The sequence below is a fragment of the Haliotis asinina genome, chromosome 9, assembly GCF_037392515.1.
Source record: "Haliotis asinina isolate JCU_RB_2024 chromosome 9, JCU_Hal_asi_v2, whole genome shotgun sequence".
NCBI classification, from domain to species: Eukaryota; Metazoa; Mollusca; class Gastropoda; order Lepetellida; family Haliotidae; genus Haliotis; species Haliotis asinina.
In genome coordinates, this window is record NC_090288.1 from 44,572,744 (window position 1) to 44,598,763 (window position 26,020).

The following is a 26,020-nucleotide window of genomic DNA, read 5'->3' on the forward strand; positions in this document are numbered from 1 at the left end:
TATTTCATTATGTACTGCGTAATGTTGTTTTGAATATGCTAGTATTATAAGATGTATGAACGAAATTGTGTTGATGTTATGTGTTAGAAATGTATCTTGACTTATGTAGTATGTGTCGTGTACATCGACGTATGATGATTATGTACTTTGTATATCGGCCTATAATGATAATGTATTTTGACACCTGATTACCGTGTCAATATGATCCAATAATTATTTGTACCTAATCATGTAAAAATCACCCTGTGACTGTGGCGTAATAAACTACTTGTTTATTCACTCAGGTTCTCGTGTTGTGTGTGGGTTGGTATAGTTACACCTCCTAGCTGCCAAGCGAGCTGATTCCCCAAACTCGCGAGTTAACATACGCATATAGGTAGATCTGTCTTGAGAAGTAAACCTTCTAGTACGATATATGAGTAATATACTTGTGTCCTCTAACTAACATATATGCTAGCATGCCATGGAGGAAGCTAAGTTTCAGGAGAATAAATATAGGCCTTCCTTGATATCAAGAGCCAGAGAAGTAAAGCCACATGTATCCCTATAGTCTTCGTATTAAAAACAGGTATCCGTTACACGTGTGCCGCATGAAATGGATTCAACTCCAATCACAAACACATATTCAACCCACTGGTTTATCCGATGGTCGTAAGAGCCTTTTCTCTCCAGCCGACACACAGCAAATTTAACGGGTTTCGATTTCTGTTTCTAATTTGCTGCGTTGCGGAAATACATAATAATTCAAGTATAAAGATGTCTAAGGGACAACACTCTAACCCACTGCAACTTTGTGACAGTCATGCAACCTCGGACTACACCAGTCATGCACTGGGTTGTTATGAGACTAAACACTAAAAGGCACTTTATGAAACGCATGTAATCAGTAAGAAAGTAACAGTACTGTGTATACTTCATTTGGATATTGCTGAACATGTGTTGCAGGTATGGTCATTTCGTTGCTGCATGTTTCTCATCTGTCATCAGCAGATTGTGGGCCCGATTACAACACATATTCGTTCTGAACGCCCAAGATGAACAGCTCCAGACAAGTACACATTAGTCAGAACGCTGGCACTACCAATTCGGTTGCAAACTGCCACTCATATAAGGGACCTGTTGCAACAGGGAAATGGTTTAAGAGTAAGTACCCAGGAATGAAAGATGTCCTTTACGAGCATGATGTACGCGTGCCGTAGCAAATCTTACTTCACGATATTTGAAACAGAGGTGTCAGTGCATTCCGCAATTGCCAATTTCGGTGGCACTGGTGAATGGTGTAGACAAAACCCTTGCCCCACTCGTGGAGCTACTTCAACAACGTCCCCTCCTCTGAGACGTCTGTGAAGTCTACATCAAAATCCATATTGTCACTTCCCATGTTAGCATCTGGAACTACTCACTTGTAATGTCATTCTGACTTTACGCAACTGTTTGCGATTTTTCTATATGTCAACGCAGTTTCCGGGAATCATGTCTTGCAACCAATCATATTACAGAACACAGTGACTTTTCAATTACAATACCGTATGTATCAGCAAACACCTTCGGTGATACACATTAACACCTGACCGTTTTGCACATCATAGCAGTGTCCTATTTATCAACCAATTTATTCAGTGTAATGAGTATATGAAACACTGGGTTGTGTTGTAAATATATATCAATATATGAACCGTAAAGTGATGCAGGGGTACGGAACCCAGCTTTTCTTCAGAAATATTTTTATATGATCATTAACTCTCGAGTGAAAATAAACTGTGCACCCACCTTTCTCACAGAGAAACTGTAAGCTACCATTGTTTAGTCCATTGTTCTTACATGTACATAAACATGGTCTCTGCATCATACCATTCATTTACCTGAGGAAGGAGTAAGTAAAGATATACTCCGTAATGCTGTGCTCCTCATAATATAGAAGTTGGCATCCATAAAACCTCAATTCCTTAATACAGCAAGCATTTATATAAATGTTCAGTTAAACCAAAATCTCTGGTGCATTGCTTTTGTGCATTTGTCAGTGTCTGAAGAGTTGAGTGTTACACGTGTCTACATAATGCCTACATTTAACCATTATTTGTTGCCGTTTCTTGTATCATCTAGTATTAGTACCATGCCTGATAAACAAATACTGTCCAGGTCATGAATTGTCGCTGTTTTCATAGGTCAAAGTTTAGGTTTGTGGATGACAGGAACCCGAAGAGTTTCAGTTGTAACCATTGAACCACAAGATATATCCCTGCCCGGTTATACACAGTTAAACCTTGCATTTTTAAGTGCAGGTAAAACCTACTTACACTTTATCCCTTCCGTGTTTATGCATATGCTGTTCGCTTTAACATTAGCATGAACTGCCGCCGCAGACCTTACAAGCACACTTACTCTCATGTGTGTGGGTAGCACGTGTCGTGACTGCAATGTTTGAAAACCTGCCCAGAACACTCGATATGTGTCATGAACAGTTATCGTGAATGACAGTGAATAATTAAAGCTTAATGGTTATTTTATTCACAATATTGAAATGGCTACTACTCTGCAATGTCAGAGAAAAACACAGGTTATTGGAATACGTACACTGTGTAATCATGCATATTTACAAACTGGTCTTCATGTCCATCTGTATCAGTGACACAAATTATGCACTTTTTTCTAGAGTTGGTCTGTTGTTTTTATTACACTATGCGTTGGTTTCATCATGTCAGGTCTGTATTTGTGTCAGAATGCAATTAATCCATATCATTTTGTCTCAAACGGACTGTAGTTAGGGTATTTTCCTTTCATTCCACTTATCGATTAACAAATACATCTTCCGAGTCAACTACAAGTCTATCTTTTCATAAATGTCTTTCTGTGAGATGTCCTTAACATCGTCGTCATCCGAAGACTCTACTGTTTCATAAAGGTCTTCCTGTAAGAGGTCCTCTACATCCTTGTCATGTATGACAGTGTACTCGGCATCCTCTTTCTCAGCCTCAAGGCTAATATCTCCATTGACTGGTTGGATGTATGATGTAACACGAAGGCGTGTGTCCAGATGTGGCTTGTAATTTTTATATCCGCTTGGTTCTTGTAGACACACTGAGCCAAGAGACCCATCTTCAGTTGTTGCGATGGCGTTATATGTCCCATCATAGTTTGTGTCGGGCGTCGCTACTTCGTCACCAGGACCTGCGTTGTCATGTGGGGAAGCTCTTGCACCTCGTAGAATAACTGGGTCAAGGGTGATATTAGCGACTTGTTGGAGTGTTGCCACGCTACCAGGACTTGCCTTGCCATCTGGAGAAACGTCGAAACCACGTAGAATCAACTGGTCATTAGTCAGATCCTCAGTTGGTAAGTGGCGTTTCATTGTGTCCTCACTGTTTGTGTCAGCTGTTGCTGCATCCCCAAGACGCACGTTGTCATTTGGAGAAACTCGGAAACAATGTGCAGTCTCACCATCAAGGGTTACATCTTCAGTTCCTATGTGAATGTTTGATGTGTCGTCAGTAGCACATGTTGCTGCTTTCCCAAGACGTGCGTAGTCATTTTGGTAAAAGACGAAACCTGGTTGACCCTCTGGGTCAAAGGTCACATCTTCAGCTGCTAAGGTGATGAGTGGAATGTCAGCAGAGAGTGTGTTGGGAGAACTTTCATCTACTCTAAGGAAGCAAAGACTTGTGTAACCATCTGGAGATACGTTTGCTTCCTGGAGATTTCCTGCCATTGGACCTGGCTGTTGGGGGTTGCAACGCACGTCCACCACAAATGTGCTGAGTTGATTGTCTCTGTATTGTTGAGTGGTCTTCCTTGAAATATGAAATATAACAACATTGTAGATGTAAATACCAAAAAGCCCTACAAATGCCCAGTATATTGTAAGTGAGTATTTTGATATCATCAGTTGACTTTCCGAGCTTAACAAACCACGGAAACATGTATAAGCAAAGTGACTATGTGCAACCATATTTTATGTAATCATGTACAAGTACAATGACGGTTACAGGCATTTACAATAATGGTTAAACAGGTCTGCCTTTAGTTATCCCTCGTTTTCGATGACGGGTCCTGGGAATTTTGTCAGTGTGCTTCAGTCGATGTATGTTTCCCTAAAACCAGATTATATGCAAGTGTGCTTAGCAGATATATATCTCCTGATGTACCGTTAATATTTGTATTCAAAACAAGAGATTAAAGTACGTATTTCCCAATCATTTCTCACAGAAACTGTGGTGGGTATTCTTTCCAACTAGCTGAATATATGGCTTGATGGATATTATTGATTCCGATTGATGGATTATGTGCGATCAAAAAGCTATGTTTTTCAGCGTGATTTTATAAGTCAGCCATGTATCACTTACGATCTTCTTCTCCAGACGCCGAGAGTCACTACAAGCAGTACAGTGATCAGGACAAGTCCTGCAGGAGTTACGATGGCCAACACATACTGGTTTGTGTCCCAGCTGACACGTGTACTCTGAAAGATGTTTTTGTACATATACGCAAGATGAAGACTGTGTTGTGGTTCCAAAGGTTACATTAGGTTGGCTGGTTGGTTTTACAGTTTTAGGGCGACCTGGGCCAGTAAAAAGCCCGTTTGCGCCCAACACAATGACTTCTTTTAAATAACAACCGTATGTAACTGCATTGTAATTTCAAAGGGAATCGTTTAATTAAAATAAAAGAGACGACAACAGTATCAATATTACTTTAGATGGATAAATAACCATATCGAATAACCTCTGCTTTGTGTTACGGATTAAAAACCTTAAGTAACCACTTTCATTTCTGAAAGACGAGATACTTGTTCATTAAAATAGCAGTAGGTTCATATGACAGTGTTAAAATGTTTTAAAACCATAGACTTACATCTAAGCCATTCGAGAGCCTGTTTAGATAATATGATAAGGTTACATTAGGCATTATTTGCCACTTAGGGTTCTTTCATACTTTTGGATGATAAAATTCAAAGCAACCTTTACTACAATAGTTACAGAACTAAGAATTCAGCGAACGCCAAAGTGGAGATATTATAAATATATATTCACAACCCTTGGCAACGGAGGCGTCAACTTTACGGTTGCCTTCTCTTCTTCTTCATCTCGTGGAGGGTACAAAGGAAGCGGTAGATATTCATTGATAACTTTTTGCGGATTGGATTCAAAGATCTCCTCCACTAAAGCACTCTCTATAAGGGAGCCGTTCTCAACAGCAGAGTAGAGTTGTACGTACGTTGAAGTAAAACTGAAACATACATCCACAACTTTAGTTACAATCCTGACATTAATACAATAATACAATTAATACACTCATACAATACATTCACTGTCGATCCGCAATTGGAGTACATTCTGCTTATTACTTACTTGTTTTCTCTGTGCGCATTTGTCACAAACTTGACATCCACCTTTCCTGGAATTTCCCCCAGTTCGGTGATGAGTCTGGTCAAGCCATCAGCCAGGTCATCTCTATTTGTATCATTGATCTCACCCGGGAGCGTGATATTGACAATATCTGTCCACAAACATGTTTAAGCAATAGATAACAAGCAAATCCTAATCTGACAACTCAAAGCATGAATAAATATTTTTTTTTAAAATGGAGTCACAAATTGTCTAATGAAACGTGTTGAAATTTATGACCATATAATTCATAATGACGAAATAAATAAATCTGTCAGCCGAAAATGGGATCACAATCAAATCCTCCCTCTGGTCATTTCCATTTTGGATCAGACAGAATCACGACTAGCACGAAATACTGTAACATTTATATGAATCGGTTAAGGGTGTTCTCAGCAACAACTGTATCAAACTATACAAACAGCTATCTTGCTCAGTTCTCTGGCAAGATGTACTGTCCGACTCTTTTTTTCCGTCTATATGTACTTCAGTTCTGATGAAAGTAAGGAACAAATTCATTGAGGCACTCGGATAATATTGACACAAATAATGACCTTGACATGAAGCAACCGCCTTTTGTTGTCAATGGTCTAACTCTGTCAATATGGTCAGGTTGTTCAAGAGTGACAAATACTGGACTTTCATAAGGGTTCTAACTTAGAAGTCGGAGCATAATCTATCCATACTGATTCTGTGCCAATTATTTTCACGTTTGTTTTTGTCGGAATGGGAAACCTGTCCTGAATGTCTGAATATAATTCATCGACAACGAATTGGTCTTTAACATCTACAATCATAGGTCTACAGTTCAAAGAGAAGAAACAATGCATAGACATATATAAATTAAAAGACAAAATTCAACTAACCAACACGTAGGCTACATCGTTCCCCTACCCATCCAAAAGCACAGTTACACTTGAACCCAGCTGCCGTCAAGAGGTCTGGTGTACAATTCCCTCTGTTACAGGGGGCACTGTCACAGACATTAACCTTCTCTGCGCATATCTCTCCAGTCCACTCCACAGAGCATGCGCAGTTGAAGGCTGTTTCGTTTCCGTGACATATCCCTCCGTTCAGACATGGCTGTAGTACACATGGATCGAGGATGATTTCACATCTCCTTCCTGAACAAGGTTGAACAAATATATATGACCAGCTGCTCTTAGCCGATATTTGTTACGACCCAATAAATACGTCTAGGTATTGTTTCATTCAAAGGTGTTTAAATGCTTCTGCTCCATTATTGCAATAGGTGGTGTTTCAAACAGTTATACTGATATTTTGAACACCTCTGAAAACTTGTATTTTGGGATGCGTGCGAGTATACGTGAGTTGATTGAAATTTATGCCATTGACGAAACGATGTATACAACCAGGGAAAGTGCATTAAATAAGTCTAGGTACTGTTCCATTCAAAGGAGCTTAAATCCCTCTACTCCCTTGTTGTAGTAGGTGGTGTTTCAAACAGTTATATCGATATCATAAAAACCCGGAATGTGTGCGTGTATACGCTTGTTAATTGAAATTTTGTGCCTTTGAAGAAACGACGCATGCAACCAGGAAAGTGCATTAATTTCCATGGTACTAGAGAACTGAAGTATATATTACACGTGGCTTGCTCTTTTCGTGAATCAAATAAAGACAGATTGCAGGCATAGAATACCAACCTTTTGTTCCCTCAATACAAAAGCAGTGGAAACTTCCGGCTGTATTTCTACAACTTCCCTCGTTTTGACACGTGTTGACAATTTCTTGGCATTCATCGATGTCCTGATCGCAGTTTTCTCCCTTCCAACCTGTAATATGTTAGTATCAGAAGAGTTTGTGCAGAAAATGATTCAGATAGCTTTTATTGTAAGACCCTGTTACTTCGGATACAGTCTGTTACAAATTTCAGTCTAGACCGACAGCTCAATAATTCGAATCCTTTAATATTCGTTGCCCCGGTAGGTGCAGTGAACAAAGTGAACCAAACGGACGAAACGGGACTTTCACTGACAACATAGACAACATACAGTGGTGGAATCAAACTCAACCGGAAGATTTCTGGGGTTTGGCAAATGTTTTCAAGAAAGTGTAGCATTAGAAATACTAATATTATTGTTAAAAGATGATCAGCTTGAAAAGAAAAATATGTTAATTCATGTCTTTGGAAACATAGGAAAAGAAAATGTTGATTTTGTTAAGCAGCCTCGGTCGCAGACAAAAACCACAGTCTGTTGTACTGAGTCCTATGTGTCTGCCTTCCTGTCTGTTAGTGACAATATGTAATGCCCAGCTTCAATTATTGACCACATGCTATTTGAACCTATCAGGCTATACTCCATAAGTGGCTCGTACACCTGAGTTTGTTTTTGTTGTTGTTGTAGTTGCATGTAAGCTTTAACATTATAGTTCTGAGCTGACGTAATATTCTCTGATCTTTCGCAATACTTTTAGTACATGCAATTGTTCACATCAACGTTGAAATCAGTGTCTGGCCATACCTTCCAAACACAGTTTTGCACCTGTTTCTAGGTGACACGTATAGTGATCATTATCAGTTGTGGCCTTGCATTGTTTCTCACATGACGCCCCGTACCAATCTGTGTCGCAGTAGCCTCGGACAGCAATAATTAACCTGAAAAACAGTTCACTCCATTCCGTTTGAGCACCATGTGTACACTCTAAAGTATTACATGTAGATCTTCTGTGCTATTAAAAGATCCCTAAAATTTAGATCTGTCAAACTCATGATTTTATAGTAATTATGACTCACTTTGTTCTTCCCCTCAATGTGTATAGGGTGTACAAGGCTGTCTGTTCTGTAGCGGCGGCCTGGATGTTGATCTGCTTAGACAGTGTGTCCATGTGGTCACCACTGATGATGGCATCATGGTCAAACACTTGCACCGTTATTTCTATCATGGACTGGATAAAGGAAATTGTATTTCCTCTGTTGAGTTTAGTGTACATGAATCGATAACAAAACACATATCGATTTATCATGTATAAATTGTATAATAGGTTTATCACAACTTTCTCTCGACGACTCGACGTAAATAATCGAGAGCTGAAGTGTACGGTTGCGCCCGTATAATGAGTCGAAGTTATTCATGAACACACGATCTGTCACCGTATTGCACGGGGACATTCGCTAGTTTGTCTGGTCCAGATTCGATCTGCTTTGCAAACAACACCTTTTAGCATAGATTTCTTATGGATAGAGAAAGCTTTCTCATGGATGGACAAAGGGTTTGCTTATCTTTAGTGACATGATATCGCGAGAATTGTTTCTGATGGTTTCTTTTGAGGAAATTGGATATAAAAAATATGAAAATGCTAATAAATTGCAAACTTTGGTATAATTTTAAAAAATGTACGGCACATTTAATGATATAATATAAATATCAAGTCTCCATAGCATTTGTTTGACAAGTGGTGCCCTTTTGAGTTACCGTCTGTAAGAAATAATATGTCAATAAAAGTCCTCTAAAAAGAGCATCGTTTACTTTTAGTATTGAATAAGTGTTTTATAGAAAGCTATTTCAGGATTGAAATGAAATAAAGTAGGAAAATATATAGTCTGAGGGCAGTATGTAGGATCTGATACATTATTTAACTTCTAAAACTCAAGAATTAAAACTAAGTATTGAGTCATCAATGAAAAAAACAGGATTTTTACAATAACAAGATATTTTATAAAGTCAACTTTATATAGTAAATGCACACTAGATTAATGTTCCAAAATAAATAAAATATGTTATCAGAGGGTATCTACATTAACTCCAATTAAAACAGCATACCCAAATTAAATTTTGTAAGAGATAAATCTTGACTAGGTTTACCTCAGGATAAATGCTTGTGTGGTCAAAATATCATAAAGTATGATTAGAAGAAAGATAAAGGGAAATAACTAACGCGCCTACTCTCAAAAAGGTATCCTACCTCTTTAATAGGACAGTGATGTGAAATAAAGACTGATGTAACACACGTACCGGCACTGCATTGGGCACGTATATGACGAAAGGATTCGGTGTTCCGTGAATGCGGTCTCCAAATTGGACGGTGTTATGGTTGTGTATGTAGTTTGTAGTTCTCTTGTAAAGAGAACACTGCTTGCCTCCGTTAATTCTGGAATAACATAACCTTACTACAGGTAATAAAACACTTCATCGAAAACACAGAATTGTGTCACTTTGCACGGAACTACTTTAAGGCCGAGGAAGCAATGAAAACAAATGAAAGTCTCGAAACGTACACAAGAAATAGCATACAGAAGGAATGGCATTCATATAGCCCTTGGATGACTTACTTGTTCTGAGATTTTACTAGCATGAACTGAGGTCATAATACATTTGCCTACAAACAGAAAACTGTCACCAACTGAACATATTTGGTTCGTGTCCTTTCCCAGGAATACTTGTAAATGTACCTACCGATCGATGCACAAGGTAAATATCGGATCACACTTATCAGGGCACCATGTCCAACCCTCACTGTCACAGCAGTACCCACTGCTATCCTTGCCATCTGAGTCGTATCTGATGAATCGAATCTCCAGTTCTCCGCTAGTCTTCACCTGCTGTAAATCATGAGAATAGATGTGAACGAGTATTGAAAGTGTTAATAATAATAATGTTGAGTATGATTTAACCGAAATGCATGTGTCGACTTTCTGTCAGTATAAATGGTAGGATGAAAACTATTTTACGGATATATGCAAGTTGTTTATTTAGTATAGGCGACGTTTCCACATAGATTCTAATGCCGTTGTCATCACTTGCTTTACAACGACATGAGAATCAGTGTAAAAATCCGTACAGAATAAAGACGTTGTGTATCCATAAAACAGTCGTCATCCTTCATTCAATCCTAGGATTCAACCCAACAAAAGTAATAGAATCTGTAATTTCCTGAAGTTACGTTTCACCTCTGTTTAAATGGCACAGTGTATCCACAGGTTTCTACGTAAATACGGAATCCTAATTTTTGGAATGCAGCAATACAAACCAGATATACAGTTTACATATTATAGTACAAAAGTCCTCAGTTTAAATAGAGCATGATTGAACTATTTATGTCATGCTACACACAATATATAACTGAAATAATTTTCAAAGTGCCGTTAACTTAACACACTCCATCATCTAGGGAACAGGTAGTGTTGTTGTATGGTAAAGTGTACTAATACTTAGTCCAGAGAAATATAGTAGGAACCAGTTATTTTACCCTCAAATAGATCAAGTAGTTCGAAAGTAACACTCCTTAAAGCATACTTGGATATACATACGAATACAGCAGATATGAGCTCGTCATTGCCGGCATAGCGTTTACCACGGAGATTTTGGAAATAGGTGAAAGTCGCTTAGGGTCAGGTCAGGTGAATATGGAGGATGAAGAAGTTCTTCGAAATCACATTGATGTACTGCAGACCTTGCCAATCGAGGAGTGTGAGACGAAGCAGTGTCATGTAAAATCAGAACTCCAGCTCTCAACATCTCTCACGTTGTACTCGTATGTATTCCCCAGTATGCTTCAAGGACATGTTGCTTTCAAGGCAACAACTAGTTAATCTGTTTGAGTAAAATAACTGGAAATGCCGATGAAGAACACTGTCCAACAGCTGTTAGTGTGAGTTACCATTCAACGTGACATCGGAAATGTTTCAGCCATATCGTGATAACATTTAACAGTGAAAATGACTATATGTATATTGTAAAACCTGTCGACGCAGGACAGTAAAACAACTAGAATATCACAATGAGAATTAAAACTAGCGTGCTAAGTTAAAACTAATATCACTTTCTGGACAAAACAATATAAAAAACAGGCCATAGATATCCTACAACCGAAGATAGATCATCATACTGGGGACCATGGAGACTTACAGGACCTTTGCTACCTGCATGGACCCTAGTTGGATTTACATCACCCCTTCCGCTGCTGGAGAGTGTATGAAATGCTAGCCAAAATTAAAATAACATGAATACTACGATTACAAACCTGGTAGACTTAAATGTACATCAAATGTTTTGGGACTTACGAACCCTCTCAGGAGGACAATACTTTTACAATACTTCAACTCCCTTTGAGGGTAAGGCCACTAGCAATTCTAGTTACTAATCTTAACTACCAATCATTAAAATAGATCTATCTACAGGAACATATTTCTCAAAATTTAACAATGAAATCAATATCTTTGAGAAACAAACAATGATTAAATGAGAACTAACGCTGTTAGAAAGATCCTTGATAGTTTTGACATTGAAATATTTGTCCCTTGTGATGGAGAATTCAACACAGTCAAGCTGGAATATGCATCACAAGGGACACAAAATGGAGGATCCTCAACTTTTAAAAGGTATGCATGAGTATATCTAGTATGACCAATCCGACATCGTCGTAAAATAACCTCCTCAAAACTGGACTGACAGCCCAAGTAGGTGTAACCAATACATGGTTTTATTTCATGTAATTTATTTATACCTACTTGGATGTCCCACCTCTTCTGCATCAGGTCACGGATGTAAGTTCTAATGCTCGCTTTGTAATCAGAGTATGGAATAAGAAGTGGTGTCACAGATTTGTTGAGTACTGCTTAAGCAGCAAGGTCAGCCAGTGTATTCCCAGAAATGCCCATGTAGCTGGGTAACCAACAAAAGACGGTGTCGTACTGGCCAGTAGCAAGATCATTATACAATTCAATAATTTCGATTAAAAGTGGATTTTCACATAATAAGTTTTAATAGCCTGAAGACAAGAAAGAGAGTCTGAATAGATTGTGTATTGTGTATGTTTAGGATGTTTCTGAATATATTTAAGAGCCGTTAATATGGCGTTGGCTTCAGCAGTGAAAATAGAGCTATTATCCGGGTAATGTAGAAGATATTGTTCTGGATCCAATGACAGTGACACAAGTCACTGCGCCATCGTCCTTGGACCCATCTGTAAATAAGGATTAATGATTGCTATATTTATGTTTTAATTGAATATATTCTTGTTTATATTGTAAGTCATTATTTTCTGAATTTTTAAATGATGTTAAAGTTAGGTCAACTTGTGGCCTAACCAATTGCCAAGGAGGAGAGGAAAGACGTCGGGAAGGAGATATATTTTCCAGCTCAATTCCAGCAGCAGCAATAAACGGCTTTATTCTGAGGCCAAGAGGTGGAACGAGAAAACATTTTGCTATACAAATCCTCAAAGAGAGGATTGAAGACACAGCTATATACAGGGTTAGATTCGTTAGAGTATAGTTTTGTGATATATTGTAAAGATAATTTAATACGGCGTTGTGTAAGAGATGGTTCATCAGCCTCAACGTAGAGACTGTCAACAGGAGTTGTTCTCAAGGACCGAAGACAAAGTTTTAGACCTTGGTGATGGACAGAATCTAATAGTTTTAAGTTGCTTTTACAAGCTCCACCATAAACGATGGAGCCATAATCAAGCTTTGAGCGGACAAGTGATCTTTATAGGTGTAGAAGAGTAGCTTGATCTCCTCCCCACGACATGACTAATTAAGTGCCTTCAGGCATTTAGATTTTAGGGAATTGATATGGGGGCGAAAAGTTAAATGGGAGTCGAAGATAAGACCGAAGAACTAGGCCTCCTTAACAACTTTGATGGGAGTGCCATTTAAAAACAGTTCTGGGTCTTTATGCGGTTTGTATTTTCTACAGAAATGTATACAATTGGTTTTCGACTTAAAAGTAGTTAAAGTTAAATCCACTTGGGGCCTAACCAATTGCCAGTGAGGAGAAGAAAGAAGACGGGAAGGGGCTATGTTATACAGCTCAATGCTGGCAGCAGAAATAAGTGGTTAAATTCTTAAACCAAGAGGCGGAACAATGCTGGAAATCATCATACAGAGGATTGAAAACACAGATATATGCAGGGTTTGACTCATTGGAATATACTTTTGTTACATACTGTAAAGCTAATTTTGTATGTCGCTGGTTCATCTGCCTCGGCATACAGGATGTCAACAGGTGAAGTGTGAAAAGTCTTAGACCTTGATGATGGACAGAATCTAATAGTTTTAAGTTGTTTTTGCAGGCCCCACCATATACAATTGAACCATAATCAAGCTTCGAACGGACAAGTGATCTATATAGGTATAGAAGGGTAGCTTGATCACCTCCCCACTTTGAATTAGACACGACTTTCAATAAATCAAGTGCCTTCAGGTATTTAGTTTTTAAGGATTTGACATGAGGAAGAAAAGTTAAATGGGAGTCGAAAATCAGACCTGAGATCTTGGCCTCTTTAACAACTTTGATGGGAGTGCCATTTAAAAACAGTTCTGGGTCCATATGTGGTTTGTATTTACGGCAAAAATGTATACCATTAGTTTTTGATTTAGGAAATTTAAAGCCGTTTTCATTTATTTATTTTGCTTAAGCACAACTATAGTTGCCGTTCAATAATATGCATATTTTCACCTCGACAAGAAATATTAAAATCATCCACAAAAAGTGATCCATCAATTGAATCATTTAAAACCTTGGGTGAACTGTTTATCTAGATGCTAAAAAGCGTTACAGACCAAATACTGCCTTGTGGAACACCCTGATCCTGATTATAATGGTCAGACAAGGTAGAACCCACTTGGAATTGAAACTACCTGTCTTGTAAAAACTGTGATATATAAGGGGGTAAACGACCCCTTAAACCGAAGTCATGTAAATCCTTTAAAATGCCATGCTTCCAGGGTGTATCGTATGCTTTCTCGAGATCAAAGAATATCGATACTGCATGTTGTTTATTTACCAGAGCAAGTTTGACAAAGGATTGTTATCGTACCAGATGATCAATGGAACTACGATTTTTCCTGAAACCACACTGAATATTTGTTAGAAGATTATTGGTTTCAAGATACCATGTTAATCTATTGCTTACCATTCGCTCCATGGTTTTACAGACACAGCTTGGTAAGGAGATTGGTCTGTAGTTCGACGGATCAATATGATCCCGGCCAGGCTTCGGAATAGGGACTACAATTGCATTACGCCAAGAAGGTGGGAAATTACCTGAAGTCCATATTTGATTAAAAAATTCTAAAATGATTTCTAAACATGATTCAGGCAATTGTTTCAAGAGCTGATAATGTATGTTATCAGCCTCTGTTGCGGTATCATGAGCTTGCGCAAGGGCGGTATGGAGCTCATGTAACGAAAATAATAATAATCTCCACCGTTGTCTGAGTTAAAATTGATTCTTTTCTGCTCTTTTTGTTTCTGATACTTTTGAAACTCTGGAACATAATTAGATGATGAAGAATGTTTGGCAAATGTTTCGCCAATTTTATTGGCTATGTCATCTTTATTAGTTAATACATTATCACCATCCTTTAGATGCTGAACAGCAGATTTTGATCCTTTACCTTTTATTCTTTGAATCATGTTCCACACTTTTGAAATTGGTGTGCGAGAATTTATTTGGGAAATATAGTTCCTCCAAGACTGACGCATATTTAGTTTAAAGGCACGTCTAGCTTTGGCACTGAAAATTTTAACTTTGTTTAAATTATGGACTGGCGGATGTTTGCGAAAATATTTTTCAGCTTTCTTCCTACTCTTTCTGGCCTGTTTACACTCATTATTAATCCATGGTTTGCGAATGTGTGGAGTTGCAGAGGACTGTTGAATTGCTCTGTCAGCAATGTCATTTAGAAGATCTGAAAGCGACTGTATAGGATCTTGACTGTTCCTGAAAAGATCATGCTTCAAGTGTTCAACACACAGTGTTTCATATAATGACCAATCAGCCCTGGCGAAGTTCCTTCTTGATACAGGTGGATCATCACCAGGGTTGCTTGTTTTGAGAAGGGGAAGTGATCACTCCCACATAGGTCATTATGGACCATCCATTCAAATTCAGTGTATAAGTTTGCATCATAAGTCCAGGGCTGGATGTAGATAAGTGGCTGAATCGTTGTTGAAAATGCATAAATTATTGTCAGAAATAAATTCCTCAAGTATTGTACCTTTAGTATTAGTGTCGGCACTTCCCCAAAGCGGACTATGTCCGTTAAGGTCACCCATGATGATAAATGGCTTTAGAAGTTGATCATATAGAATTTAAAGATCCGACTGTCTGATATTAGAAGACGGAGGGATATACAAGCTGCACAGAGTCAATGCAATATGCATGGTCAGTCGAACAGCTACAGCCTGGAGATTGGTACTAAGTGGAACAAAGCTGTGTATTATACCCTGTCGTACTAAGATAGAAGCACCTCCAGCTGCTCTATCTCCTGGGGGAGAAAAGGAATGATAATCACTGTGTTGTCGTAAAGTGAAGTTATCTGTAGATTTTAAATATGTCTCTTGGAGACATATGGCTGACGGCTGAAAATCTTGTATCAGCAATTATTGTACCTCACTGAAGTTACTTTTTAATCCTCTGCAATTCCATTGTATTAATGTAGACAACTGCGTCATGGCGCCTCAATTGGTGATCTCTCCCGTGAATGTGAGGAGGATAAGCTTCTCCGCCTATCCTGTGAGTGACCTCCATAGCTAGAGGCCCGTTTTCAAGAGGAACCTCTGGAACTGGGGGGACAACAGGTAGTTTATCCCTATTAATCCTTTTTCCTTTCTTCTGTTTACATTTATCAATGGTTGGTTGCAAAACAGTCGTTTAAGATAATTTCTCGGATTCAGTTTCATCAGTCTGAGAACCAGATGTAGATTGAATGATGATGGCAGTAGGTATAGTGGCTGAAATGGAAGAGATAGGTGTTGCTGACTTGACCCAAGACAAGTCAGTCTGAGATGCAGTAGAGGACACTACCACAGAGCAGTTCACTGCCGTAGCGTAGGTAATGTTTGAAGGAGTAGAGGTTTGATTTAGCATTTTTTGGCATCCATGTACGAGACATGTTTCTCGAATTTAAGTTTCATAATCTGCGATTCACGCTGGAGCACAAGGCAGGGTTTTGAAGAAGCAGGATGTGCACCATTACAGTTTGCACACTTGTAATCTTTCTTGAAGTCAGAACCGTCATGACTATCGCCACAACGATAACATACGACAGAGTTCCGGCAAGACTGTGAGCCATGTCAAAAATGCTGACATTTGTAACATCGGAGTGGATTTGGGATATACACATCCACCCCGATATTGATATAACCTGCTTTCATAGATGTTGGAAGTGAAGAGTGGGAAAAGGTCAAGAGATAGGTATTGTTTTTTTGTAACAATGCCGTCTTTCTTAAAGGTGAACCGTTTCACTACTGAAACTCTCTGATCCTGTAACTCTAAAGCAATGTCCTCTTCAGACATATCAGCAAGGCAACGTGCTCTGTCACGGATAATGCCACGGCAAGAGTTTAATGTTTTATGAATAGAAACACGAACCTCTATGTTTGCAAATGTTTTGATTGATAACAAATTTAGAGACTGTTGTTTCCGTAAACATTCCACTAAAAGTGAGCCACTACGAAGACGAGTAACATTTTTCATCTCTCCGCAAATAGCAGATATAGCCTTTAATATGGCAAAAGGATTGAGTTTTTGAGGAAGAAAATCCGCAGCTTCTATCACAAGAATCAATATTTTTCTGAATTTGGTCTGTGGGGGAGATTTATTTCGTCAAGGCGTCTTTTCTTTTCATGACGAGATGAACCAGCTTGTTGTTGTGCCATGATGGAAAGAAAATAATTCGGCATCCTTGCTCCCCACCCACCATGGAGTGTCAACAAGGACGGTGTCAAATAGCACCGGATATCCCAGATGCCGACAACAGGAATACGAGAATGTTTTACTCCAGTGAGTATGACACAAATAGCAACATTTGTATACCAAATTAAATGCCAGGGTGGTTCCACCCATAACACGATATTGGACACATGTTGAATTTGGAGGTCAACATCACCAGATTGGCCCTTGAGCCACCGCCTTCTGGCACAGGACTCTAAGCAATGTAATTATATTACATGGTAGAACATATAAACCAGCAATAAGTTAAACAGTACAAATAAAACATGCTCAAGACCCTAAATGATAACTGACTGTGCAAATATACATATGGAAATTAATTAAGCAACACCAAATTCAAAGACACATAAAAACTTAACAAAGTTTAACGAAGTAATTTTGATGATTGATTATTCAATTTTGATGTATTGACATACAGCATGAGCTTTTCATGGGTTGATATGACGCGCGTGAAGCTTGCACAGCGCACGTGCATTGCTTTAACCTCAACTTTCGAAAAATGCACTTTTTCCCTGGGGTGTTTACAAGCGCAGGTTGTCGATTGCATTCGGTTTTTCATTCATTTCAATGTCATGGCACGTAGGAAATTATCAGAGGCCACTCGTTGGCAAATAATCGGCATGAGGAATGCTGGTATGTCTCTAAGACAAATCGGGACTCAAATCGGACGACATCATTCCATAATTTCAAAACTTTTGAAAAAATACCGGGCCACTAATGAAGTTAAAGACCTGCCTAGACCAGGAAGACCCAGGAAGACCACAGTCCGGGAGGACAGAGCTTTACTGAGACTTGTACGGCGCAGGTCCTTCGACTCGAGCTCTCGGTTGAGACAGGAGTGGCTTCCAGGGAGACCCATCTCGAACAGGACTGTTCGGAATCGTCTGAAAGCTGCAGGATACCGGGCAAGGAGGCCAATCAAGCGACCCAGACTGTCTCCAGCCCATAAGGCAGCCCGACTGGCCTGGTGTAATGACCGTTTGCACTGGAACATTGCCTCTTGGAGGAAGGTCCATTTCTCAGATGAGAGCCGGTTCTTGCTGCACATGGTGGACGGTCGTACTCGGGTCTGGAGGCAGAGGAACACAGCAATGGCTCCACGGAACATCCAGGAGACTGTGGCCTTTGGGGGAGGTTCCGTTATGGTATGGGGGTGCATTTCCATGAACTGCAAGTTGGATATCATTACCATCCGTGGCAACCTTAACGGTGTTCGTTACCAACAGGAGGTTCTTGACAGGGCTGTGGTACCTCATTTTGAGAACCATCCTCTGGCAACGAGACCCATATTTATGGACGACAATGCTAGACCTCACAGGGCGCATGCTGTAAATGATTTTTTGCGGCAAAATGCAATTGACAGAATTCCATGGCCTGCCATGAGCCCTGACCTCAACCCCATTGAACATTTGTGGGACTTTATTGGCCGTCGTGTGAGGCAGAGAGACCCACCAGTCCATAATCTCAACGAATTGACGGCTGCCCTGCATGAGGAGTGGAACAGGATCCCCCAGAATCAGATCCGGAGACTCATCCAAGGAATGAGGAGGCGTCTGGAATCGGTGGTGCGTGCGCAGGGAGGACACACTAGATATTGATGAAAGTCGGTGTGCAGACTCTCAGATGACTGTTCTTTCTTTCCATGTGACATTTGTGTTAATACACCTGACAACAACGTCTGTGGATGAATAGTAAATTGTGTCCATTTTTTCATGAATTTAAGACAGTTTTAAGAATTTGGATTTCGTTGCAATAAAGCAAAGTCTTGATACTTTTTCCCTTTAAGTTGTTTGTCAGAGATCGTCTGTTGAATAAAAAAGTGTCAAACTATATCAACCCGGCATATTTTGATTGTCAGAACACTTCAAAGTTGCTCCAATAGAAAAAATTGGGGTGTTGCTTGATTAATTTCCAGGTGTATATAATCACCATGCACAGGGCATGACCAGCCGATTGGTTGAACCGGGCCTATCCAACCTCCCGTCTAGGCCAGTCAGGGCCAACGTGGTGTACTGAGCAACAGGAACACGGTTACAGGCCCCTATTGCCGTCAGCTACCAGGATCACTTTCACAGTGCCGCAACCCACGGCAAACGGTTTGGTGCACCAAATATACCCCCGGGTCCACGATGTGGGTGAACGGCTCTCAGCGTTACCCAGCACCCACCAGGTGGCCGTTCACGGATGCCCCAAGAACTGTGTCTAGTCTAGAAGTTATGTAGGCCTAGAAACTTTTTGTCCAGGCCACGTATTCCACTTTGGTTACTTAACGAAGAGGTAATCGTATGTAACACTTTTATTTCAGTGATATGATCACAGGTGTCATTTTGAGGAAGTAAATGCTCATTATATGAAGAAAAGAAAGCTGTCATCTCGTAATAATAAGGTATCACGAAACATGTCCTGAAGCTTTCGAAACTCCAAATGCCATTGCTGTTAGATACTCCTGGCAAAAAGTTATCCACACCCGCTAATCTTTCGAAAGTTTCGGCTAACATTAGTAGCGTGGACGCAGACCGCGTTTGTTAAATTGCATGCATTGTAAATTCAAGTCTTGACTACACGAAATTCCAATTCCCTTCAACATTTTGATAATGGCTATAACACCATACCCAAACCATCTGTTTTAGCTCAAAAGCAAACGTGTTCAAAATATGAGTCTCTGCATTATTTTTAGTGAAAGCTATCACTGCCCGAGAACGTTGTGGCCTGGCGTTGTCATCCACAACATATCTTGTAGCAAGAGGAGTATCATCAATGTAACGTCGCTTAAAATGTAACAAGCTTATTGCCTGTGAAATAATATAATCACAACATGAGAAAACATGAGAAAATGGTGACATGAAAGTGTCGTATGTGTCATGGTTGAGATTGCAATCTAGTAGAATGGGAGATTCTACCAGTAGAGATTGCGATCAGAGTCTTTACCAGTAGAGATTGCAATCGGAATCTCTACTGGTAGAATTTCCGATCCTACTAGTAGAGGATGCAATTAGAGTCTCTACTGGTAGAGATCTGATTATATAAAATAACCTATACAACCCCTACCAGTAGAAGCTCAAATTTGTCAGGGTAGAGATTGCAATTCTACCCTTATGCAAGCCAGTAAATATTTAAAAAAAACATTATTTCATATATTGTAGAATGTAAACATAAAACAATGTGTCATACCCTCTTTACATGCTGGTGTTGTTGTTCGTGAGAGGAAACAAGAAACATTTAGAAGTCGGTGTTCTAATATACGACAGAATCTATGGATGTCAACTTTTGTTTTTGTTTACACGTTTCTGGGCTTTTCTTTGCCCCTTCGTCAGGTGGATGCTAAGTGATTTACTTATTTTCCAATAGTTTACAGTGAGATGTTAAATGTGTGATGTCATTAATCCCCCCACACTCCTACATCTCAAAGTCTCAGTTTAAAGTATGAAGTTCGAATTCATTCAGATGTAATTCTCAGCTAATGATCAGTAATCGTTATGAAAACAAGGCTTTCGAAAGGGGTGGGGGAAATGACCAGGCAATAATATTCTTAGATGGGTAATGTCCAAGTAGGGAATTGCTAACACCCCTCCTCCCAGAATGCCCACATGCCACATACACCTTGCAACAACAAACCAATTTGTGTTTCATGGAACAGTGTTACAAAAAGCAAACATACTTTTTCACCAATTCAGGTTTCCTTAGAAATATAATATGTTTTAATAGAAAATCTTAAGTTAATTAGTATAATTGATACCTCAGTTCATCTCAATCTGTTCATCCAGCTCTCATCGTTACTTGGTTCTTCCTTTACTCTCATGGATTAATTGGTCTTTAGGACTGTTCCATTATAAGTAGGTGAAATCTTTTTGTTGTTTTAACTAAACGTAGATATACTGAGCTGAAGGTGTGTCAGATGTAAGAGGTGTTTTACTGTTTATGGGCATATAATGGGAATAGATCTGAGCATGAACCAGGATCAGCTCCGGAGATCATCACACACCAGTCTACAATGGAGGAACAGAAGGCCGATTTTTACGAACTTTTGGATGACCACATAGCACAACTTGACAAGAAGAACCAAGAAACATTTTGCATAACCCAAGAAACATATGAAAGTGTTCAGGGAAAGATGCAACATGCAAGCTATATACAGGACCTGGTCGTTTGAGAAACACCTTTGGTTTAGAGCAGCTGCTTGACATCCGCAATGTTTGTTTTCCAACATTACAGCATGTGGATGTCACCAGTCTAGAAGATACTTCAATCATCCAGGATTCAAGAATGAATACAACCTGGACCACAAGAATGGGAAGGGTCAAATATACGTGCTTGTAAGGGCAGCTGTATAACTAACAGATGTCGTTAAAAACAAGGAGTAAAATACTCAGTACTATTGCTATCTTCACTGTTACCTGTTTTGCAAGTGAGATGTGTACATATTGTAATAAATGTATCTGTAAGTGGAAACAGTCTATATCTGAGTAACGTGCATATTACTATCCAGCAAATAAAGTGTCTTTGTTGTTGTCCTACAGATAAATCAGCATTTCTACCAGCTGAATTGAAAACTGACAATTCAGTGGAGACTCCGACTGCAATTTCTACTAGTAGGCTCGGAGATTCTACTAGTAGAGACTCTGATTGCAATCTCTACTGGTAGGATCGGAGACTCAACCAGCAGCGACTCCAATCGCTATCTTTACTGGCAGAGACTCCCATTTCTACTGGTAGAATCGAATTGCAGTCTCTACCTTGACAGATATAAGCAACAAACAATACTGTTATAAATATGAGCTTGGTATGTAACAGTTATACTATAACTGTATAATTCATAAAATATATGAACTCTTTGTCCGAGATATTCACCAGTGATGTGACGTCACGCATTAAAGACCAAACAGAATTACATAATATTGATGATTTGGTATACTTGAGATATAAAGTCATAATGATTAATTATTCACATATTGTCTTGCGTGCAATGCTAGTGTTTTAAGTTAGTAAGTGTTCCGTGAGAGAAAGTTGACATTACGCGGTTGCGATTTATTACTAACTTACCAAGATATATGCTATTACTTGTTTATGATATTAATATATACACTAGCAGTGATATAGATGTAGAACATTGGCGGGTTTGCTTCTGGGCACACTCCACAGGGTGTTTTCGGAAGACTCCAACAAGTACAATTGCAATAATTTCCCATAAGAAAGATAAAGTCGACATCGACGTCGAGCACGACGCCGTGCACAAATACACGATGATGATCTAAGGCAAAACTACAAAATCGACATCGTCCACGGCGTGTACGGTGTTATTTTAACGGATTAAGACACTGGTTTGCTACAAAATGTAAAATGTATCCACTCAGATAACAAAATATGACATTTTCACCACCGGGATAACATGTGAATCAGCGGGTTTGGTGAGTGAGTTTAGTTGACTCAATTCATTAATTGTGAGTTATTAATTTCCTTGCACAAACTAAAGTTGCATGCATTACGAATGTTGGAACTGACAGTTTTCATCATTATTTCCACAAAAGCAACTACACGATAGGTTTTTTCTCATTTCCCGTGGTTTAAAATACATATAAGATACATATACATACGAATCGCTATATGTTTATTGTGAACAAGAAGAAATGGTGAGAATGGATCTTGTGGAAATGCATTCGAAAAGACTGCATATCACTCTCAACAGTGAACGACATAATGTTCCAAATACTTGGATGCCACAACCATGGACCTGTGCACAAGAAAGTCAAGTTGAATCTTTTCGACTTTACCAAAACTACTGACAGTCCATAAAGAACATCGAGTTTTGGCATGGCCGTCTGAAGAAGGTTATGGAAAAACAACATCTCAAACATTTCGAGCTCGCAGATGAACAAAGACTGAACGAGGCAAAGATGCTTTAGTACAATGACGGCCAAAGACTGACTCCCCCAAAAGTACACACATTTGGAATAACTAGGCTAGACACCTTGAAGTGCAGGCTTGCAAATGACCACTCGGCATTGATGGAGTACCTGGACAATGCTTACTCTTGTGTGAAGTTGTTCTGCTCGCGATTCTTGGTTCTGGTATATCTGTGTTGTTTGTATATATTCTGCCTTCACCATATATGATCTGCCTTAAAAGCAACATGGGTACAGTTTAATTAGAAACATACAAATTCTTGTCGGCGCTTTACAAAGCCGATATGAGTACTCACTATCGGGATTTAATTGAAGAATCCCTTTGCAAGGCGTAACGCCGTTAACAGCAACGTAAGGCAGTTAACAATTATAGTAGGTGGTTTTAACTCCAATGTGTATACTACATGAAATGACAAAATGTATAACCTGAAAGTATTGTACAGTTTGAAACAGGTTATAGTTGAACCTACAAGAATTACTGATACAACTAGGTTGTTCACTGGTTGATCTTATATTTACAAGCTTTTTGCAGATGACACATCACTCTACGTAGTAATTGAATACCGAGAACGTTCTTCAGTGATACCAATAATATTTATCTCTCATTTCAAATTGGTCAAACGGTGTCAGTCATTTCCCCAGTACCAAATTCCTCCCCATGTATGAATGGTGTTTAGAACATCAGAGGTCAACAGCCATAAACACTTAGGTATAACTTTTCAAAATGACGGCAGTTAACAAAGTCAGCCTACTTATATATTGCTTACGGAGTCTAAAATGTCGTATCAAGTCTCTTCATACTTCCTACATTTGATTACTGCGATCACGTTTGGGATAACTGTACAAACAATCTAAACTACTCGAAACTTTATATCTAAACGCTATATGTGGTGCGGTAAGAGGCACGAGCCACGAACGTGTATGCAGAGAAACTGGACTCAGTTGAATGACCGAAAGAAGATACTACTATAAACTGTTTGTATTGTATAAAATGGTCAATGGTCTGACTCCAAAATACTCATTCTTCTGTGTTCCTCTGAACGTTTCAGAACTGACTACTTATGAATTACGTAATTCTAGTAGCATACGAACATAAATGGAGGGGTTCACATCTGACAATACTTCCTTCTACCTTCTGTAATCTAAATTTGCATCTCCCTCGATAGTGTTACCCGAGACACACTCACAAAAGTGACTACTGTTCTTTTGACATTGCCCGTTTCTCTTGTCAGATAAAGTTAAAACAATTCTTTTGTAGCTTGTCAATTGTATTATCAGGTGGGATGGGTACTGAAGGAAAAAGATGATTCACCTTTGGTGAAAGTAATGATTTCAGAACAACATTCCTCTCCATAGGTTGACTAGGTAAGATAACAAAAAACAAAATCCTTTTAGATAGATACATGGGCACCAAGCACAGCTCACGGTGCATTCATTGGACCTATTTCAAAATCCATGATCACTTTCGTGGGATCTACACTATATCTAAATTCCTCACACTTGCTCCGTATCAACTGTTCATACATGCTTGTTGGAGAGGAGGGCACAGACACAGGTGACACTTCGACGTGATTCTGTCTGTAAACTTTGGGCGATAAGGAGAAGCAACAGCCCATATAACCTGCTTATGATGCAGCAGGAACTCTTAGTGTTTCTGGGGTGGCGAAGACAGTGACTCTCTGGACCTATGGTGACCGACACCGAGCTACATGTAAGGCCATACATGAATGAATGGTTTAGAATACTCCTTCTTGAGTTTGCATTACCAGTTTTATTCATTTTATGCACATAATAAATTTGTAGAACGCGTCTCTGACAATCCTCCTATGAAGTGAAAGAAGTATTTTGTGGTCGTCCTTTAAATACAGATGAAGATGCAGTCAGTCATTTCACACAACATGTGTATCAATTCATGCATTCCTCGCGTACTAAGATGTTTGCTAAGTATTAGATCGCTAAGAGAATAACCAGTCCCACCATATTTCTCAGGATGTCATACATCCACAGACAATGGCAGTGAGCATTCAGACTTTCGCCGATGTTTTAGAGTATCAGTATACCCTGAATATTAAATATTGAAGTTCATGTTAACTTATTAACATAACTGAACATGTGACGTTCGGATAATATAGACTGACATGCCTTTATTTGTCTTCAATGCGGAACATAAAATCTTAGGCAGCTCCATGTATGTAAATAATGTGTACATTACATTGACGTCTGAATAAACACAAACACAGTTACATTGCTTTTGTATATATTCGGCAGAGAGATTAACAAAAGAGAACGTATGAACTCATACACATTATCGTACAAATTACGCATAAGTAGATCTGTCTTGAGAGGTAAACCTTCTACTACGATATATGGGTAATATAATTGTGTCCTCTAACTAGTATATATACACTCATGCTAAGTAGACGGTTCCAGGAGAATAAATATATACCTACCTTGATCATCAACAGCCACAGAAGTAAAGCCACGTGTATTCCTGTTGTCTTAATCTTAAATGCAGGTATCCCTTGCACGTGCGCTGCATGAAATGGATGCAGCTCGAATCTCAAACACATATTCAAATCACTGGTTTATCCGATGGTCGTAAGAGCTTTTTCTCTCCACCCGACACACGGCGAATTTAACGGGTTTCAATTTCTGTTTCTAATTTGCTGTGTTGCGGAAATACATAGTACTTCAAGTATAAGATGTCTAAGAGAAGAACACTCTAACCCAATGCAACGTTGGGACGGTCACGTAACCTCGGAATGTACAATCATGCACTTGGTTGTTATCAAACTAAACACTAAAACACTTTATGAAACGCAAAAGAAATTAGCAGTATTGTGTATGCGGCATTTGGAAATTGCTGAACGTGTGTTGCAGGTATGAGCACTTTGTAGCTGCAGGTTTCTCATCTGTGGGCCTGATAACAACATACACATAATAACGTCACCGGTCTGAACGCCCACAATGAACAACTTCAGATAAGCACACACGAGTCACAACGTTGGCACTACCAATTCGTTTGCAAACTGT

General features: G+C 39.2%; 1 protein-coding gene across 1 annotated transcript; it reads right to left on the bottom strand.

Annotated features, from left to right (window-relative positions):
- Positions 1-2,485: 2,485 nt before the first annotated feature.
- On the bottom strand, positions 2,486-25,601 carry LOC137295638 (uncharacterized). Its single transcript, XM_067827091.1, has 11 exons — positions 25,438-25,601; positions 9,800-9,945; positions 9,359-9,494; positions 8,140-8,291; positions 7,868-8,001; positions 7,049-7,177; positions 6,248-6,505; positions 5,346-5,493; positions 5,031-5,223; positions 4,341-4,456; positions 2,486-3,788 (listed from the first exon to the last, which is right to left on the bottom strand). Exons 1-11 carry the CDS (start codon positions 25,555-25,557, stop codon positions 2,819-2,821), a joined length of 2,502 nt encoding a protein of 833 aa, XP_067683192.1. The 5' UTR covers positions 25,558-25,601; the 3' UTR covers positions 2,486-2,818.
- Between the last annotated feature and the right edge of the window lie 419 nt (positions 25,602-26,020).

Excerpts from the sequence above, each read along its gene's own strand:
- LOC137295638 (XM_067827091.1), bottom strand. The coding sequence starts at position 25,557 with ATGTGTTTGAGATTCGAGCTGCATCCATTTCATGCAGCGCACGTGCAA. Across the intron at positions 8,002-8,139 it reads ACATTGAGGGGAAGAACAAA|GTTAATTATTGCTGTCCGAG; the intron begins GTGAGTCATAAT and ends ACTGTTTTTCAG. Across the intron at positions 4,457-5,030 it reads TGACGCCTCCGTTGCCAAGG|AGTACACGTGTCAGCTGGGA; the intron begins GTTGTGAATATA and ends AACATCTTTCAG.